This window comes from Onychostruthus taczanowskii, unplaced genomic scaffold, assembly GCF_017590055.1.
Source record: "Onychostruthus taczanowskii isolate IOZ18803 unplaced genomic scaffold, ASM1759005v1 scaffold75, whole genome shotgun sequence".
Classification (NCBI taxonomy): Eukaryota; Metazoa; Chordata; class Aves; order Passeriformes; family Passeridae; genus Onychostruthus; species Onychostruthus taczanowskii.
Window position 1 is genome coordinate 3247620 of NW_024505339.1, and position 18466 is coordinate 3266085.

At 49.7% G+C, this 18466-nt stretch overlaps 1 protein-coding gene across 3 annotated transcripts in view; it reads left to right on the forward strand.

Annotated features, from left to right (window-relative positions):
• The window catches only part of DTX2 (deltex E3 ubiquitin ligase 2), a 39285-nt gene that overhangs the window by 18369 nt on the left and 2450 nt on the right, over positions 1-18466 (forward strand). For 2 of the 3 annotated variants that reach the window (XM_041423074.1, XM_041423072.1), the window contains exons 4-6: positions 4256-4314; positions 11021-11152; positions 18372-18442. In XM_041423074.1, the coding sequence (XP_041279008.1) occupies positions 4256-4314; positions 11021-11152; positions 18372-18442 (262 nt within the window). The remainder of the gene's footprint in view (positions 1-4255; positions 4315-11020; positions 11153-18371; positions 18443-18466) is intronic. The other variant, XM_041423075.1, reaches the window with a different exon arrangement.

Below are 18466 nucleotides of genomic sequence, written 5' to 3' on the forward strand. Positions count from 1 at the left end.
GTAGGATCAGGAAGGGCACTAACCAGGGCCTTTCCTTCTTTCTCTCCACCTTTGTATCCTTCAGCTTTGTCCATAGGCATTCCCCTGAGCTCCTTGGGTGGTGAGGAGCTCTCCTGGTGCTGGTTCCACTGTGAGTTGTCCTGCAGCCCTTTTAGCCAGCATGGGGCTACCACCAGGTGGGGTGATTAATGTCACCTGACACTCAGCCCTGGGAAGGGGTTTGGACCTGCAGGAGTTGTGGTAGCACTTAGTGTGAAGCAGGGCTGGATGCTGCCCTGCTCTGTGAGGAGAAGTGTTTGCTCTTGCCCAGAGGGTTACAAGGATGCCATGATACAGAGGTCTGTGGCCTGCTGGTTGTGTGCAGGGGAGAGGAAGGAAGGAAGTGCCATACCAGGTGGAGAGGGTGGGTTCCTGCAGGCTTCCCCAGTTCTGCTCCATTGGGCTGTTGTGCATGTGTGGCTCAGGTGATGGCTCCAACCTGGCCACCCAGCATTTGAAGTGGCAGCAGCCCTGGATTCCAAGCTGTTGACACAGTTCCTTGCTGGGCTTGTGCTTTGCTGTCTCACTGGTGTTGCAGATTCTTGAAATTCTGGAGAAGCGAGTGGGTTTGTCATGCTGAAAGCTCAGCCTGCCCTGTCTGCCTCCTGTAGCAGACTGCCTGGGAACCAGTGGTAGGAAATCTTACCAGGGTCTTGCTGAATCTCTGAGAACATTGTCATATTTTGCATCCTTTTCTTCACAACCTGGTGATCCCTGTTACACTCAGGAACATCCAGCACACACAGCAGTGGGAGAGCAGGAGCTGTGGCAAACAGCAGGACAAAATTGAACCAGGAAGGAGGAATTGGTAGCAAGACACATTCAGAGAATTCAGGTTTTGACTTTCAGGTGTTGCAAGCACCTGCAAGAACACTTGGCCAGGAGTCAGAGGCACTGCCTGGTGAGAAATCTCCATGGGCAGCAGGCACAGGTGTCTCAGTGGCTCTCTCTCATCTCTCCACACTGCAGTGCTTGCTCTTGCACTGATGCTACCCAGATCTCCCTTACCCAAAACATCATTTTTTCTCCTACCTGAGCTGTTTTCAATAAATGAGCAGGACCTTTCCCCAGAAGCCAGCACTGGTATGGCAATGCTGGAATATCTTGAGCTTGTGCTGTTCCATTATTGGATGCACAGTCCACGTTACACTACAATAGCAATATCCTTCCTTGTTACCTCATCCCCTTCCTCCCCTCAAACCCCCACTTTAGACCCAGGGTAGGCTCTGAGGAGCATTTCCTCACCTTTTTTGGCATGGCAGCACTTCCTCCCACGCACTGTGGCTGCAGACTTGCCCAGACAGTGCTGTGGTACCTCAGAGCAGTGTGGATTTCCCTTGATTTCGTCAGCCTTTGGGCTTTCTGCAGTTGTAACAGAACTCAGGGAGCGTGGCAGCCCTGCTCCCACGGTGCAGAGTGGATGGGTCAGCATATCCCACAGCACTGTTAGCTGGCATACTGCTAATGAATGTGTGTATTTGGTGAAATAAGAAATATTGGTTTCTCCATCATCACATCAGTTGGCTCAAAGTCTCCAGCAGCCAAAGCTGACACACTTTGCCTTTACACCAGGAGTGCAGCTGACCAGTGACTGTTTCCTGGCTCATGGATGGTAATTTATCTGCAGTGCACTCACAGCTTCCCAAACTTGATTGCTTGCAAATGCATCAAGTGCTTATCTATTTCTCTCTGAAGATCTCAAGGGCTCTTCTCACTTCTGTTGTGGTTTAACCCAGCAGACATTTAATCACCACACAGCCCTTCAACTCACTCCATCCTCCCCCAGGGGAATGGGGGAGACAAGTGGAAGAAATAAAGTAAAAATTGTGGGTTAAAATAAAGACAGTTTAACAGGATAGAGAAGGGAAGGAAAATAATAATGCTGATGATAATTGAAACATGCAAAACAAGTGATGTACTAAGCAATTGCTCACACCCACTGACCAATGCCCAGCCATTCCCAAGCAGCAGCCCCCACTCAGTTTTCCCCCTGGTTTTGCTACTGATCATGGCATCCCGTGGTCTGGAATATTCCTTGGGTCACTTGGGGTCAGGTGTCCCAGCTGTGTCCCCTCCCAGCTTCTTGTGCCCCCCAGCCTCCTCACTGCTGGGGTGGGATGAGGAGCAGAAAAGGCCTCACTTAGTGTAAACACTGCTCAGCAGCAACTAAAACATCCCTGTGTTATCAGCATTATTCTCATCCTAAATCAAAACCAGCTCTTAGGAAGGAAATTAGCTCCATCCCAGCTGAAACCAGGACAACTTCATACAAGTTCTAACTCATGGATGACTTGGATTTGAGTCTCACAGTTAGAAAAGAAGAGTGAAGGACTTCTCTGCCATCTTTCAAAGCATGGTTACCAGTGATCCCCTTCCCAGGGCAGCTCTGGATTTGGTTTCTCCAGCCTCAGGTATAATGACCCTGTGCTCCAGCCCATTGGAAGGATTCCCTGCCCCCACCTCTTCTCCCAGTACAGCAGAAGGTTCAGCTTTGTGCTTTATTTTATTTTTACCTTCCATGGGGAAGTGAAAGTGCCCAAGGTGCTGCTTCGTCTCAGGGCACGGCAACAAAACACAAACTTCTGTATCAGTCACAGGCTCAGTGGTGCCCTCTTGGCTTCTCAGGATGAAATGAGGGAAGGCCCAATGTCTGATTTTTTGGGAGCAGTTCTGTTAAGTTCCTGGTCCTCAAATATCCTTCATGTCTACAGCTGGAAAACAAGGAGTCCTGCTCCTTGCCATCTGCTGAAGAGGATCATAAAGGCAGAGATGAAGCAAAGGAATGAAACAAAGAAGTAGAGAAATACCTAAGAAAAAGCTGTGACAAAGAGGTGAATCAGGAAAGAAAGAGAGTCATAAAGACATCTGATTTACAGCCCTTTGAAATCACAGGGAAGATTTCCCCTGGGTTTGGTGGGTTTGAATTGTAGCCAGAACAATCCGTTGCATCATTTGAAGACATTGCAAAATTTGGGGCAGCAGAAGGGAAAGCACAGCCTTTGAAAGAGGCAGGAGGGAAACCTTTGTGGTCCAGAGAGCTTTATAAGGGTCTGGGGGTGCTGATCTCACTTGGCCAGACTGCCAGAGCTGCACCAAGCCTTCTCTCCTGCCCAGGGTTCTTCAGGGAGGCCAGCACACATGTGGGACCCTATTCCAAACTGGGACAGGTAGGAGAGGGGACAGGTGGGGTGGAAAACAGCCTTGTGTCACTCAAAAGTCTTTTCATCCCTGGTCATTGTTATGTGAACCTGAACAAAGATTCTGGTAAGACTGAAAGGAGGGACCTCTGTGGTGCCTTTTTGGGCAGGGCAGCTCTTGCATCCCAGCTGGACACAAGAAGGTTTCCCCTAAATAGTGGGTGAAATTTGGGCTCTTGACCATCTTAGTCTCTGAATTCCTAAGCAGCTGGCCAGGTTTGTGTAATTTTGGAGATTGTTTTCTGAATGCACCAACTGCTGCTGAGGTGCATGAGCCTCACTCATCCCAGACACATGGGCCACCTGAGACAAAGACCATGGGTGCCTTCTCTGTGCCAGCATTTGGATTTCAAGTGTTCCTGCTCTGCTAATGTGGATCCAGCTTGGTTTCTTCTCTAGTGATGCCCCATCAGCATTGCTGCTGCTCCCCTTTCCTCCCTGCTAATGGCATAACCCTGGCTGCCCACATATCCCAAAGTTGTAGTACAGCTGCCAGCACTGCCAAAACAAGTAGGTGATGAACCTGAAAGGCACGTTTGGTGTCCATCTTCTGTTGATTTCCAAATGAAAACAGGCCAAGCTCTTCTAGGTCTCCTTCTGCCTTTCTTCCCTCATCCCATCCTCCTTGGATGTGTGGTGCAGGTTGGCTGCTCTATGGGGAAGTGGCAAGAGCAGGAATGTATCACAGGATCAGAGCAGGGTCCAGCAGGAGGAATGGATGAGTTAGGAGAAGATGGGGCTGGAAGCAGCTACATACAGCATGGCTCTAAGGCCCCCTCTTGCAGGTAAGTAACTCTAGGAGAGAGCTTTGTAAGGACACAGTTCCTTAAGTACAGCTGCTGGACCAGTGGGAGAAGGGTGCATGTGTGAGGGTCCCAGCTGGGGCTCATCTGAGCAATTAATCCCTGCTAATATATCCAGGGCCCTGGCACTCAGCAGGGAGCAGTGCATTGCTGAATTGTCTTTGTTTGGCTGTCTCTAATCCTTGCTGTTAAAGTCATCTCTTTTTTCCTCTCTAGTGCCCAGGCCCTGCCTGTCAAGATGTCCAAACCCAGCAGGGTGAGCCAGGCCCTGGCAGGTAAGAACTCCCTTGTATTTTATTTGCTCAGTCCCTAGGAGTAGGTGAATGAGAGGTTTGCCTCTCTGTAGCACTTACTTTCTATTTTTGACTTATGGCAAGAGTCAGAAACGTTGCTGGCGTTTAAGGTTTTAGACCCAAAGATTTTCCAGAAAAGCAGAGGGCAGATTTGGGGAAGAATAGGGTAGACAAACTTTATTAGCTGTTTTTCTCATCCTGAGTCTTTCAAAAGAAGTGGGATTATTTGAGGCATGGCTATTCATCTTCTTCTGTACATGTGGGTGAGCAAGTAGCAAAGGAAAGGGCCTGTGAATCAAGCTCAGTGCTAGCTGCTATTTTCTGCTTTTTGTAAAGTCAAAGGAGAGGAGTGGTATGAGATTTTGTGTGGTTTTAATATGATTTTTCACAATGTGGTTTTATGAAAACAGCTCAGGTGGTCTTTAGCTTAAAGAGGATTGTGATGCCTTGTCTTGGGAAAGGGGAGACAGAAGTTGAATCAGACATTGTCTCCTGGTGGAGCAGAATACAGGTTTGCTTGTTATCCAAACCTGTGAACACGCTACCAAATATACTGAAGAGAATGTCTGTGAGGGATGAAAGTGCCAGTTTTCAATGCTCCTTTTCAGAGTAGATTTGTTAAAGTTGAAATAGTATTGTCTTGAAAATGACAATTTGTGCTGTCAGCTTCCCGTGGAAGTGTTGCTGTGCCAAAAGCCAGTGGCACCTTTGCTGTGTTTTGGCTCAGCCAGTGCCAAACCAGTGACCCTGGTGTGGTGGCACTGGGGGATTTGGGTGCTCTGGTACCAGCTGTGCTCTCAAAACTGTATTATTACCTGGTAGAGGAGTGCTAAATACCTGATATCTTCTGGAGTTTGCTCTGTTTCAGACACTACAGAATGTCTATTAACGCTCTCCTTCCTCTGTCTCTTAACTATGCATGGTCTCTTGAGGTCATTAGCTCCTGGGACACCAAACTTTGCTCCTAAGTGAGCAGAGACAGCTACTTTCTTGTTTTTAAGATAGTAGTTCCTACCTTATTCCAGAAAAGTTGTTTGGTCTCTTCTTGAGTGCCAGGTTTTACCCTGGCTGAAAAGGGTGCCCAGGATTGATGTTTCCCTTCATCTGACATTGGCACCATCCTGAGAGCTGCCCTGCATGTGTCTGTAGCCAAACTGGTCCTGCATGAAGGCTAACACAGGTGTCCTCTGACATGCAGCATGCAGCCCATCTGTCTCCTCCTTAGCAAATCACTGGAAATGAGGTGTGAAGTCAAGCTCAGACCTTGTCTAGGTGGGTGACCTGAGCAGAACTCCCCTTGCTTATAACAGCTCTGCCTTTCATGCCCTGGCTGTCAGCACTGACTGTGTAATTAGGTACTTAATCACATCAAGGTAAATAAAGCACAGAGCTGGTGAATCCAGGCTGTGTTGATGTTGGTACCTGTGATCTCATTCTCCATGTACAGGAGGTGAATATGTGCAGTCTGTTCGTGCCTGGTGGTGCCACCAGATAGAAAAAGCAGCAGGAAGTCCCAATGGAATAAATAATTTGCCACCATTTAATACAATAAAACTGTTAGAATTGTAATTGGTATCTCTGTTGTTGCAGTCTGGGGGTGTAAAAGAAGGGATGATTACTCATTTTAATATTCTTTACCTCTCCCTGAGGCAGCCAGCACGAGGCAAATGGAGATGTAGGAAAGTGGAGAAGCAGCTCCCTGGGGGCCAGGGTCCCCTTCAAATCCAGGTCTTCACACAACACAGCTTTAGGTGCTCTGCTGCCAAGTGTCCCACACCTCAGAGGTGCAAGGGAGAAGGGAAATCTGAATTTGAGTCCTCAAAGTCACGTAGAAGCAGAGGAAAGATTAATACAAGTTAATTAGGGAGTGGAAGGAAAGTAAATCTCTGGGGGTATTTCTTGTCAAGCAATGGAGTTCTGGTAAAAAGGAAAAGTTTTACTGAAATATTAATTGGCTGGGCCTTTAGGGACACCTTCTTCTCCTCTATGCTCTGCTCTGTTTTTAGAACCTCTTCTGGGAAGTGGTATTTTGTTCATAATTAAAATCCTGCTGGTGGTGTCCAGGTTACTCATTACTCAGGTTATTCTCTAACACAGGCTGGGCTCCTCTTGTTTTTCCAGTCCCCACTGCATGACTGCTTCCTACAACATCAGTGGAGAAGGCTGGGGGGACAGTGTTGTGGGGGGGAGAGAAGTCTCAGATGTAAATGAAGGAGGCTTTATTTTTATTTTGGGAAATAAGTCTTGATCTCCATCCCCTGGCATCTCAGCAGCCTTGGCTCTGGTTTGAAGCTGGACAGATACAACCCCTGAATCTCATGGGTGGTGTTGAGAAATGCTGCAGGTGCAGCTCTTGGATGCAGAGGGAACTTCTGGTGGCTAAACAGGAGATGAGGGATCCTGCGAGTCTGAATTAGAAGCTGGGTTTTGTTTGTATGATGGATGCTCAGGGATTTGTAACACTGTCAACCCCATGTCTTCTGAAAGCACCTCTTGGGATCCCAGAAATCATGAGGCTGACTTTAAACCCTGTTTCCTACAAAAAAGTATAATTTTTCCTTGCTTTCAGCTATTTTAATACTTCAAAGTGCATGTGGAAACTTGTCTTTAAGCTTTTTCTTTTCCCTTAAGTATTTGATCAGTAGAGTGAAATGCCAAACAGGTCTAAGCAAACTGTTTAACCACAGTGTTGGTGTTTAAGGATCATCTGGAGTGACATTTCTTGGGAATAATGCATTTTAGCTGCTGTGACTTGAGGCTGAGGGGTGGCAAGGTGCTCCTATAAAGGCCCTTCTAATACTGTGTCTAAGATGAAGTCTGAAAAGGAGCTTTTTTTAAAATAAAACTGGGTGGTTCTTGTTTGCATGATTCCAGGAGCTGGTGCATTTGGGGATGTACTAACCATACTGATTTTGCTGGTGAATATAATTGTACAAATTAAAAATTGTTTTCTGAGATTCTGCATTATCTGAAGGTGAGCTCTGCCCTTTCCCAGTCTGAGGCCTGTGCAAATCCAGGTCAGTGGCCAGAGGGGCATGTGGGGCTGGGTGTGAGTGACTGTGTGGCCAACACTCATTACATAATGTCAGGCTGTTTTTCCTGTGCTCAGCTTCTGCACAGGATATTACAAAAAGTCCCTTATTTACACAGCAGGATGAAAAAAGTTGGTGGATGTTGTCATAGCTCCAGTGAAAATAATTTTACCCCAAGGAGCCACTAATGTTGTAATTCTGGCCAAATAAGAGGCTTTGAGCAAGAGAAGAAAGGCAGTTCTGCATGTGGTTATTGCACACACAGAATCAGATCAGATCCCAAAGGATTCCTTGCAAGGCTTTCTGATTTCTGTCTCCTGCAGTCCTTGCAGGAAAGAAACCCAGAGCCCAGTGGAAAGTAGGAACATATAAAATAATATTTTTCAAGCTCCTGGATAGCTAGTGAGCAGCAGGAAGTCTCACAGGAACATATCCAAAGCAATCTTGGTCTGGGCAAACTTGTCATGTTGCAACTTGTATTCAGGTGAGATTTCATCCGGGTCCAGGGCTACACTTGCTCCTGGCATAACTCCTCAGATGCCTGGAACAGGTTCTGACTTGAAATTGTTGTGAGAATTGGAGACTCAATCTGCAAATGTGATGTGTGTCTGTATTGTTTTGGCACCTTGTAGGAAAACACACTCCCAGCTAAGGCCTGGGTCAGGGATGTCCCTTCCTGGGGACTGCAGTCCCCAAACTTGTGTGAGGATTGGTAATGCTGAGACTTCCAGTATTTCAACTTTAAAGGCATCGTTGCTACTGGGGGTTGACATGAGGCAGCAGAGCAATGTAACACCAGAACCTTTCTGAATGCTCTCTTGACTTGAATCTGCAGAACATGATTCATTGCATGTAGCTCCTAAGGCAGCAGAAGATTTAAAATTGGCCAAGAAAAAGTAATTTATCACTTACACCTTATCTTGAACAATGTAAGCTAGGAGAACATTGAGTTGGGGTAATTCTCCTGGTCCCCTGTTTGCCCTGGCTTGTCTGTGTGGAGTTGTAGATGGGTGTGCAGCTCAGAAAAACAAAAAGTTTGTGGAACAAATGGTGGATTTTTGATTGTTTTTTTGGTTTGGGTTTTTTGTTTGGGTTTTTTTTTTTTTTTTTTGGTGATGATTCATGATGCTGGCAGGCAGTTTTGGACATGTTTTTCCAGGTATGAGGGGGCTGTATTATAGAATAGCTGAACTCACCTGAGGTTCTGTGGCTTCTGCTTTTTGCTTGGTCTGAATTGTTGCCCTCTGCCATTGAGAATCTGAAGCCAGTTGTTCAACCTGTGCTTCTGTTTTCTCTTTTTTTTTCTGGGCCCTGCCTGCTAATGTTAGCAAGACAGTATTGATCTCTTCAGAAGAACACATTAATTTTGCATTTGCCTATCAGGCAGCTGTGCGTGGGTGGTGATAATCCCTGGTAGTCTTTGGACTCGCTTTTCAAATGTCAGTCTGTGCCACCAGTGCTACTGCACTGCTTAGAAACAGCTTTTTTAGGGACAACTTTCCTGTTCCTTTTCTGCACCAGTTCTAGGAATAGTATTGTGCAGCCTCGGTGGGGTCAGACTGAGATGATTTCCCCAGCTGTGGTGGGAGACCTCCCCTGTCTCTCAAGAATATTTTTCCTCCAGCCTCTCTAGTCAGAGTTGCTGCTGCTCTTCTTGGAATACCCTTGATCCTGTTTCTCAAGAATATTTTTCCTCTCTAGTCAGAGTTGCTGCTGCTCTTCTTGGAATACCCTTGACTGTTCTCTGCTGGAAGGGGGAAAGGACCTGAAAGGTGCAGGGAGCAGCTTTGGTGGTGCTGCTGGGCTTTGGGTCTCAGCTGCACTCATGAAAAAAACAAGAAGTTTTTGTTTCTGGGGACATTTAAGCTGTTCCTTAAGGCTCCCTGGGAGTAGTGGACTGATGGCTTTGATGGGTTGCAGTAGGCTTGTGGCCTTTAGTTAGGACTTAAAGGGAGTTACTTTGCTGGTGAAATTTCTGGATCTGGTGAGCTCTCCTTGGCTGTGCCTGGTGCTGTCAGTAGGGCAAGGGGTACTAACCCAGCCTTTGTATGCTTTGGAGGTCCTCCTCTGGCTCTGCAGCTCCTGGCAACTGGGAGAACTCTAGATCTCAGACCTGGATCCCCTTTGAGGGTGGTGCATTGCTGCCTGGTTACCTGCTTCCATTGGGAAGTGCATTTCACCATCCATTGGGCAGCCTGGTCTTGTGGTCAGCCCTGCTCTTCCAAAAGTCCTTGGGTAACCCTGGGGAAACTCCTTCCTCTGTCTCTGTCCCACTCCCTCTCTGGTGAAACCCCTGCTGTCTGTCTTTTGGCCCTTAGATGGGAAAGTTTTAGTAAAAACATTCAACTGTGGCTGTCAGGAAAGGAGTTGAACAGCTTCTGAAATACTTGTGCTCAGACCTTAGGAAAAGGAGGTACAAATTGTGGTCAGCACTGTGTAGGAGTAATTCTGCTTGAGGGGCACTGACACAGGCTTTGCACAGGGGATTTGTAGTCACAGGACACACGTTCTTGACTGGTTGCATATTTGAGGCAGAAAATAGTCTTACCACTTGCACACAAAGCTGATGTTTCCCATCATAACTCGATTTTTCAGTCATGTGTGGGCAAGGTTCCTCATTTTTGTCCTGAACAAATGTGCTCTAGAATCTTCCTTTCCCCATATGACTGAAGAGAGACTTTCAAAAATAAACTTTTTGGAAATCTCAGCTTTAGCCATGTATTACTGAGCAGAAATGTCTGCAGCTTTAGGATGTGGTCTGCCCTCAGAGGGGATTTCTGGGGAAATGCTGGCTGTTAGGTTTTCTGCTGTTGGTTTGCAACTATAAGCATTTTTTTTTTCTTATTTCTGGTTCTGGCTGTTGCAGGTGGGAAGTTGCTCTTGGGAAAGCAAAAGCAGGTGTTCTCTTGGATGTGTGAGAGCAGTATGGTACCTGGGAAGTGTTATGATTTGTAACCAGCCTGGATTTCACAGGCAAATATCATCTCAGATCAGCATGATCAGTCCTGTAGCTTTGTGTGCCAATTTTACCTTCAGGGAATGGCTGTCCTTTTTAATGATTCATTAGTTTTATCAAACTGCATCCCACTGATACAGCTGGCTGGGATGGGGGAGGATGAGGATTGCATTGCTGCTGGGAGTGAGGGAAAACCAGAGTGCCAGGGAGGAGAGGTTGTGGGGCAGCTGTGCCCTGGTGTTTGAAGGCAGCTCAGCTGCACTCTGGGGGTTGGTTCAGTGTGACACTGTTGGAATGTGTGGCTTTATGGGGGAGCAGCTGAGCAGGACCTGTAGGGCTCACGGGTGATGCCCTTCATCCTTCAGGCTGCTTCCAGGGCTCTGGTCAGCAGAACTCTGCTCCACAGCAGACTCGGTGCCTGAGGAGCCCTAAAGCCCAAAGAGGAAGGTCCTCTTTACCCACCAGCACAAAGACAAGTGCCCACATTTCCCTCCCTCTGAAAACCTCCAGATCCTCTCCTTGTGCTGACTCCAACCCTGTTACCTCTCGGACATTTTACGCCCTCAGAACTAAAGGCTTGGGTTTTATTTTATTTTACTTTATTTTATTTTTATTTTCTTTGAAAGGTTCAAGTTTTTTTTTTAATGAATGTGTTTCCCCATTGTTTCCTTCCTGCATGTTGACCTCGTACCCACTGTAGGCATGACAGCTATTCTGATGTCAGCCGCCGGACTGCCCGTGCACCTCACCCGTGTGCCGCAAGCTGCCAGCACCCATAAGGCCACTAAAAAACACAGCTCAGTTAAGGAGGGGAGGAAAGTGTCCAAGAAAGGTAGTTCCTGCTCAAACTGTGATATTTGCTTCCATCTCCTTCTCTTTATCTCTCTGCACCCCTCTTTTCCTCTTGTCTCTCTCCCCCACCCTCTTGGCTCTTCTGGTTTGACTGATGATGTTCATCCCAGCGAGGGGAGAAGCAGGACATGCCTCCCCTGAACTGAAGCGTCTCTGACAGCCTCTGAAGTAACATGGTGAAGTAGGTGTGGTCCTGTGGCAGGTCAGCTTGTTTCCACACAAAATTAAAGCTGGAACAGATCTGTGCTCTGCATGTCAGACTCCAGCAGCCTCCCCTGTGATGCTGTTACACCCTCCTGGGGAGTGTCCACATACCAGGACCTTGTGAGTTGTCGGTGGGATGAGTCTGAGAGCTGAGGGACCATTAAGAAGAACATCAAATCCGTATGTGCTCTGCAGAGAAGATTTGCTTGTGAGCCATGCTTGTCATGATTGAGTCATGGGATGACAAGGATCTCCCAGACAAGCAGGCTCCTGAGTCATGTAGGGCTTTTGAGGTCAAATTGCAGAGGATTTGTTCTCTCTACCTCAGTCTGGGGTGGAAGGGAGTGAAGTGGAGTACTCTCAGGTGGATGTACACTGGCAGAAAGGGATGGATTACCTCAGCTCTCTTGCTGAGTGGAGCCCTCTCCAGGGTAAGAGGGGGCTTTCATTTCTCCTCTTCATCTCTCACTGGCACCCCTCACCTTCACAGAGCCTGTGGCTCCTAGCTGAGAGCCTGGATCCCATCCATGTGCCTGGGACTCTGCCGGGGTAGGTGTGAATCCAGCCTGGTGTAGCTGTAGAGGTTGTTTGCCAGCCTTGGCACAGGGGTGTCAACCACCACCTCACCTACAGCATGTCCCCCTTTGGATAAGGCAGGTGGGGACTGGAGGTGTAACACAGATATGTACATTTAAGAAAGGAAGGGGCACAGTGGTGGAGAGGAAGAGGCATCTGCCTATCTAGGGAGTTTTTTTGTACCTTTTTCTCTCTTTGGAGTCCATGAGGTCCAAAGCTGTCTGAAGGAGACAGGAAGGAAAATAGAAATGAAATGAGAAGGGAGGTATTTTATGGAAATGCATTATGGAGAGAGCTGTGAGAAGGAGTGAGAAAGCAAATGTGGAGTAGGATGTGTGATCGAGGGGGAGGAGAGAGCAGGGGCGGCAGGAGAAGCAGCGAAGAGCAGGAGGAGCAAAGGAAAATGGGAGCTGGAGGAGAAGAGCTGAGCAGAGGTGGGTGCAGAGGGGCTGGATGAGGATCCTGCTCCATGGAGCCAGCTGGCAGTGTGGTGGGGTTGTGTGGCTCCTGGTGCTTCACTCCTGGCATGGGCAGCATGCAGGGGCAGGAATGAGGGCTGGGTGGTGGGGATGCCCTGGAAAGTGCCAAAAGGGAGCTGTGGTGGGGCCAGGCCCTCCCACAGAGGCACTGGCTTGCTCCAGTTGGTGGAGGAGCCCAAAACAAGGAGGGCCAGGCCTGCACTGATGTTGGTCTCTGCTGCTGCTTAGTGGCATGAAACAGCTGTATTTAGGTCACGGGGTGGCCACAGACACAGCCTGGCTGGCTGCTGCCTTCTCCTCTGTGGGGTCTGTTGCTCCAGGTGCTGTCTGCTCCCAGCATCCACCCTCCCTGGCACTGTGTGAGCAGCCAGCGTGCTGTGAGGGTGGGATGTTAACAGGAGGATGTGTCTTGTGACTTCTGAGCTGGGTGGGGAGAGCAGCAATGCAGGGCATGGGAAGGGTGGGACACGGGCTGGGAGGTGAGAGCAGCACACACTGCATTGGCTGTCCAGTGGCTGTATCTGTGCATCCCATCAGCATCACTTCTGCAGTTCCTCAGCCCCAGGGCAGGCTGTCACCTCCCTGCCAGCTCTGCAATGCCACCTGCTGGGGCTGGGACGTGTCTGGAGGAGCAGAGAGGCCGCACCAGCAGGAGAGATGGAATGGGAAAGGAGCATCAAACATCTCCTCCTCCCATCCAGCACGGCAGGATTTGTCCCAGCTGTCCTCATCCTGCCCAGGATGTGCTGCAGAGGAAACTTAGAGATCAGCCCTTTCCCACACTGACCCATGAGAAGGGGAGCCTTACAGTGGTTTAGGTTGTTAAAATCCCCTTTCTTATTTTAAAAAGCAGGATTCCTGTTGGTGGGGGCTGGGATGCCAGTCCAGTCACTTCTGAGATGCAGAATGTGTTCCGTCTGTTCTAGGAACAAGCTGTTTGTACAACACCCCTGGCTGGGATGCTAGTCCTGTGGAGTGCCTCACTTCTGAGATGCAGAATGTGTTCAGTCTGTTCTAGGAACAAGCTGTTTGTACAACACCCCTCAGGGCTTAGGAGCATTATTCTGCAGTGCAGGTACTGAGCCTGACTTTTGGCCAGACTGTTGTTCTCTTTCCTTCACAGACCCTGGTGCTGCCAACAGACAGAGGTGGGCTTGTTTTATGCCCTGAATTTCTGCATTGTGTGTTCTTGGCCACTTCCTGTTAGGATTTTCCGTCATGGAGAGCTCAAACAAGAGCTCTGCATCCAGGACTAGACCCAGCACTGCACTGACCACAACCAGTGAGCCCCTTCTCCCTCCCTGCTGCTGCCAGCCCTGGTCCCACACGGGAGAGGCAGCGCTGGTGGAATTGCAGCTGGCTCGGTGAATAGCTGGGGTGTGTTAAACAGAGGCACTAATCAGGACTCGTTAGCATTGCTGCTGCTCTGGCAGGGATGGCTCTGGCACAGCTGGGTGCTGCAGGGCTTGAGGAATCCATAGTCTCTGGGCAGGCTCTGCTCTCCATGCTGGCACAGGGCCTGGCAGCCTCTGCCATCCCCGTGGGTCGGTGCTGCCTCGGGATGCTGCAGCCGCTCGCTGCCCCGTGCCAGCACCGCTGGCACCTGACTGCTGTCCGGGAGGCAGGAAGGCAAATGGCTTGTCCTGCTCTCTCCAAGTGCTGCTTGTGCATGCTGCTGGCCACACAGGGCTCCCCAGCCTTTCCAAGGAACTCCAGGGGCTGCTTGGCTCTGCTGTGTCGCCTGTTACCCACTTCCCCCTGGTGAGGAGGTTTCCCTGCACATCCATCCTCTCTGGGATGGGCCATCACTGCAGGTGCTGCAGTGAGGAAGGAGAGGAGCACGCTCGTGCTTCCTTGGCATCCACCTGCAGCTGGATGTACAGACTGTGCCAGTGCCTGTGGGATGGGTGGGACTGGGGAGACCCTCAGAGCTGGGAGATGTTGTTGTTCCTGTTGGGAAACATCTGCTGAAGGAGACAGGCTGCAGGAACAGGGATGCTCTGACCAGAGCAGCCTGGTCACTGGATTATCCTGCTGAAATGCTGAATATGGAGAAATCTATAGACACAGCCTTTACAAGTCCAGGGAGCAGAGGTGATGGGAGCTGTGTGACTGTCCATGACAATAACTAGGAATAACCAGTGTCTGGCCTGCAGAGGGTATAAAAAAAAGTCTGCTGGAAACCATATGGCTCGTTTTGGGCTACAGAAGGAGACATTACTGGTGCAAGCATTTGGTTGCCGTGCAAGGATTCAAAACACATCTGTTAAATGTTGCCCATGGAAAGCCCTTGCTGCAGCAAGCAGCTTATTATCTGCAGGGAGGAAGGGGAAGCATTAAAAACAATTTGATATTCCTCTCTTTGTAAATGAAAGAATGGTAAACATTCTTTGGCATCCTGGATAAATCTGTAGCACAGCTCTGGGCCAGCTGGAGATAAACGGCACCGGTCGATTCTTCAGTCCATTTTCAATCCACTATTGAATCCACAAAACTCTGGGGACTGACCAGGCTTTGATGATCCCAGGGGATGGCTAGAACAAAGGTTTGGAGGTAAACACTTTTATGGAGTAAACAGCCCTGTAAGGAAGTGATTCACGTGCTGGAGCATGCGTGGCTCGTGTCGTGGTCCCAGCTGCCTCCTGGCTCCCCCTGTGCTGCTGGGATGTGGCCAGCCAGACGTGCTGGGCTGCCCAAGGAAAGCCATGTGGGCTTTGCTACCCTGCCTGAAAAAGAGCTCTCGGCATCAAAAGTCTCTTCTTTGGGACTGGACTTTGGAATCCTTGCAGCTGGGGATGGATTTTTCTAAAGTGTCAGGGCTGCCCAGCCCTTTCTCTCTCCAGGCAGCTTTGGTGGCTCTGAATGCAGTAGAGCATTGTCACAGCAAAGTGACAGGGACAGATTGCAGATGCCACAGTGCAAATCCATCAGGCCTGGGTTTCCTCAGGGTAGCTGAGGGCTGCATTGCCTTTTGCCTGTTTGGTTCCCAAAGCTCCATCCTAATGCCAGCTGGTGAAGTGGTGTAATACCCAAAATCCCAAGGACTTCGATGTTACCCAGCTCTGCACCAGAACTTCTGTCTCCTTTCATTTTTGATTTCATTTGAATGAGCCTAGCCAGTTCTTGGCTGAGTTCTTTGTTCCTTGGAGCTGCTCCAGAGAAAAGTCACAAGGCATTCTATGGAAGGAGCATCCCCCACCACCCTGAACGAGCTGAACTGCTCTAAAGCTGCTCAGATCTGCTGTGCAGGTGGGAGCAGGTGAGCTGGGGCTTTCAGCCAAGTGCTGGGCAGGTGTTGCTGCTGGTGTAACACCCCCTCCATGCTCCCTTCCCTCGCTGTCTTCACCTTGGCTGTGCATCTTCCTCCAGCCCAAAGCCAGAGGAGACAAGAAGGTCACTTCAGAAAGAGCCACCTGGAAAATGCAAGTTGGGTGGAGAAGGACTTGGTGGTCTGTCTGTCTGTCAGGCAGCACAGGATCCACAGGGATGAGAACACAGTGATCATCATGGAAGTGGATGGCTTTAGGGGGGACAGTAGCTAGTCCTGCTCACAGTGTTCTTCCTAAAACCTGTGAAGCAGAAGAAACTGAGTCCCCTACCCATCTCCTGTAGGGCCATGAAGGTCTCCAGAGGCTGATTCCAAGTGCCACCGTGTGTTTGCCAGCCTGGAGTACAGACATAACAGAACACTCACCTGGGGGGTTTCAGGCACAGTGAGCTGGGACAGCCCAGACTGAACCCATCCCCTTCAGACTCATTCCTCCTCTTGATCCTCTGCATGCAAGCAAGGTCCCAGCAGAGAATTCTTGGAATTTCTTTTGGAAAAGACAAGACAAGGAGCCACATTCCCTGTGAGATCTGCTGATGAGGCCTTGAAGCAGCTCCTGGCACTGCTGAACCCTTGGCCTCAAAGGTGGAAGCCTGAGGCTTGCCCAGGCTCCTCCCTGTTTGCTGCTCTTGGGACAGTTCTTGGAAATGCTTTTCCAGGGGATTTTGGCCCCTGAAGAGAAAAACACCTGCTTCTGTGTTGTTCTTTGGCTTAATGCTTAATCCTGCTGCCACCAGTCTGGCTTGGATCTCCAGAGATTGGTCCTCACAGCCCTGCTCTGCCTATCAGGCCTGACATCCCTCCTGCCCAGCACTGGCACTTGGAGTGAATGTCCCTTCACCTCCTGAGCTCCTCTTCTTGCTCTTGTGTGCTCAGCCATCCCTTCCTCCTGCTACTGCTGCCAGAAATCACAGGTTTCAGGATGGCCAGGAATCCCCTTCTGAAAATAACTCATCTTAATGACTGTGTTTTCATTTAAGAGAGTGCAGCCCACAGTTCCTCAGTCTTCTTAGCTAAAGGATGTTGGTGTTCTGCCTTGCTCTCTTCCATGGTGTTCTAGGGAATGAGGGACTTCTACCTGGTGGAGGATCTGTGCCATGCAGGCCTTTGCCTGTTCAACACCACTTGTGGCATGGGAGCAGTCCTTCCCTTCTGCTTCATGTTTCTCTCCATGAAAAGTGGTTACCCAGAAAATAGCACCCCCTCCTTCCTGCTTGTGACATACAGGGCTCTTTGGACTGGAATAACAGCTTCAGAGGCTGCCTCTTGATGTGCAGCTTTTTGAACCACAGAGCCAAGGCTTGTGAACCCTCTGTCTTCCCTGAGAGCCCCAGAGTGGATGGGGAGCTGAAGATGGGATGTGCAGCTACAGCTGCAGCTCTGATCCCTGGCTGCTCCACATGGTGATGCTCTCTGTCCTCCTGGGAATGTGGAGTTGGGAGCAGCAGTACTCTCCATGCTAAAGCATCCACCTGGACAGGATGGAGATTGGAGAAGGAAGAGCTGCACCTTGGCCAGCCTGTTTGGTACAGCACTGCTTTCTCCTGGTGTCCCCAGAAGTGGATTCAGGAAGGAAGGATGAGGTTCCCCCAAGCCAAGTGTCTGATCTCTCTTTGCCTCCTGCCAGGTCTCCACCAACTGGCAGTTGTAACATCACTTGTGCAAATGTTTCCTTTCCCAGGCTGGTGGAGAAGCCTGGCAGCTTCTGTGGCAGGCCTGATGCCTGGTGAGGAGCTCCTCTCCTCCCACCCAGGTCCATGTGCCTTGCAGAGGCATGGGATGTTCCCTGGCTTAAGCCAAGCCTTGCTAGGCCGCTCCAGGAGGATGGGCTGGGAGTTGAGGTGACACTGGATGCACTCAGTGGTCATTTGCTCTTGGTGTTGGGTGATATTTGTTGCTTCATCCCCCAGTGCCTCCAGGGACCAGGCTGCTGGGGCTGGTGGGCTGCTCAGGTGTCTGTGCCTGGGTGGATGGGACAGGGATTGTATTTGGGAAGATGCAAAGATACTGTCTCATGCTGCAAATAGGGTTCATGTTCAAAGCTGGTTTATTTTATACACCTGGTGACTTGTACTGTGTCTTGCCAGGTATGAGTGTGTGGAAGCTCAGGACCAAGGCCACTGTTTCATGTTAAGGATGTGGAGCTCATTGTGCTGTGTTCAGAACTGGGCCTGAAGCTCAGAGTGTTGCTGGGTTTCCTTGCTGGGCACAGCTGGGGTGGTGTGGGAATGCCTTTTTTTCTCCTTTGACAATAGAGACCATGTGATCCTCTATCCCATCAAGGCTGCTGACTTTGATCCCAGCTGGCTTCTGGGGGGCACAGAGTCCAGCTGGGACGTGCCTGGTGTCACTTGGGGTGTGTGAGGAGAGCAGGAGCACATCAGCTGCAGACCTGTGGCACTCACAGCCCTAGTGGGAGCCATGGCTGAAAGCAAAGCCTTTGCTGGGCTTGTAGGGATGTGTTGGAGTGTTCTCTTCTCCCCCTCTAACCCTGACCTTCCTCCTTGGCATCCTGGCCAGTGACCTGCTTGTCTGCCTTCTCTCTAGCTCGCCCCACATGTGCCCATCACAGCACAGTGTCTGACTTCTCTGTCTCCTCTCTCCTTGTGCAGCCACATCAACAGAGCCAGAATCAGTGGTGAAGAAATACCTGGAAGAGCTGAAGGGAGCTCCTGCTGATGAGGTAAGAGGACAGCGAAGCAACTCC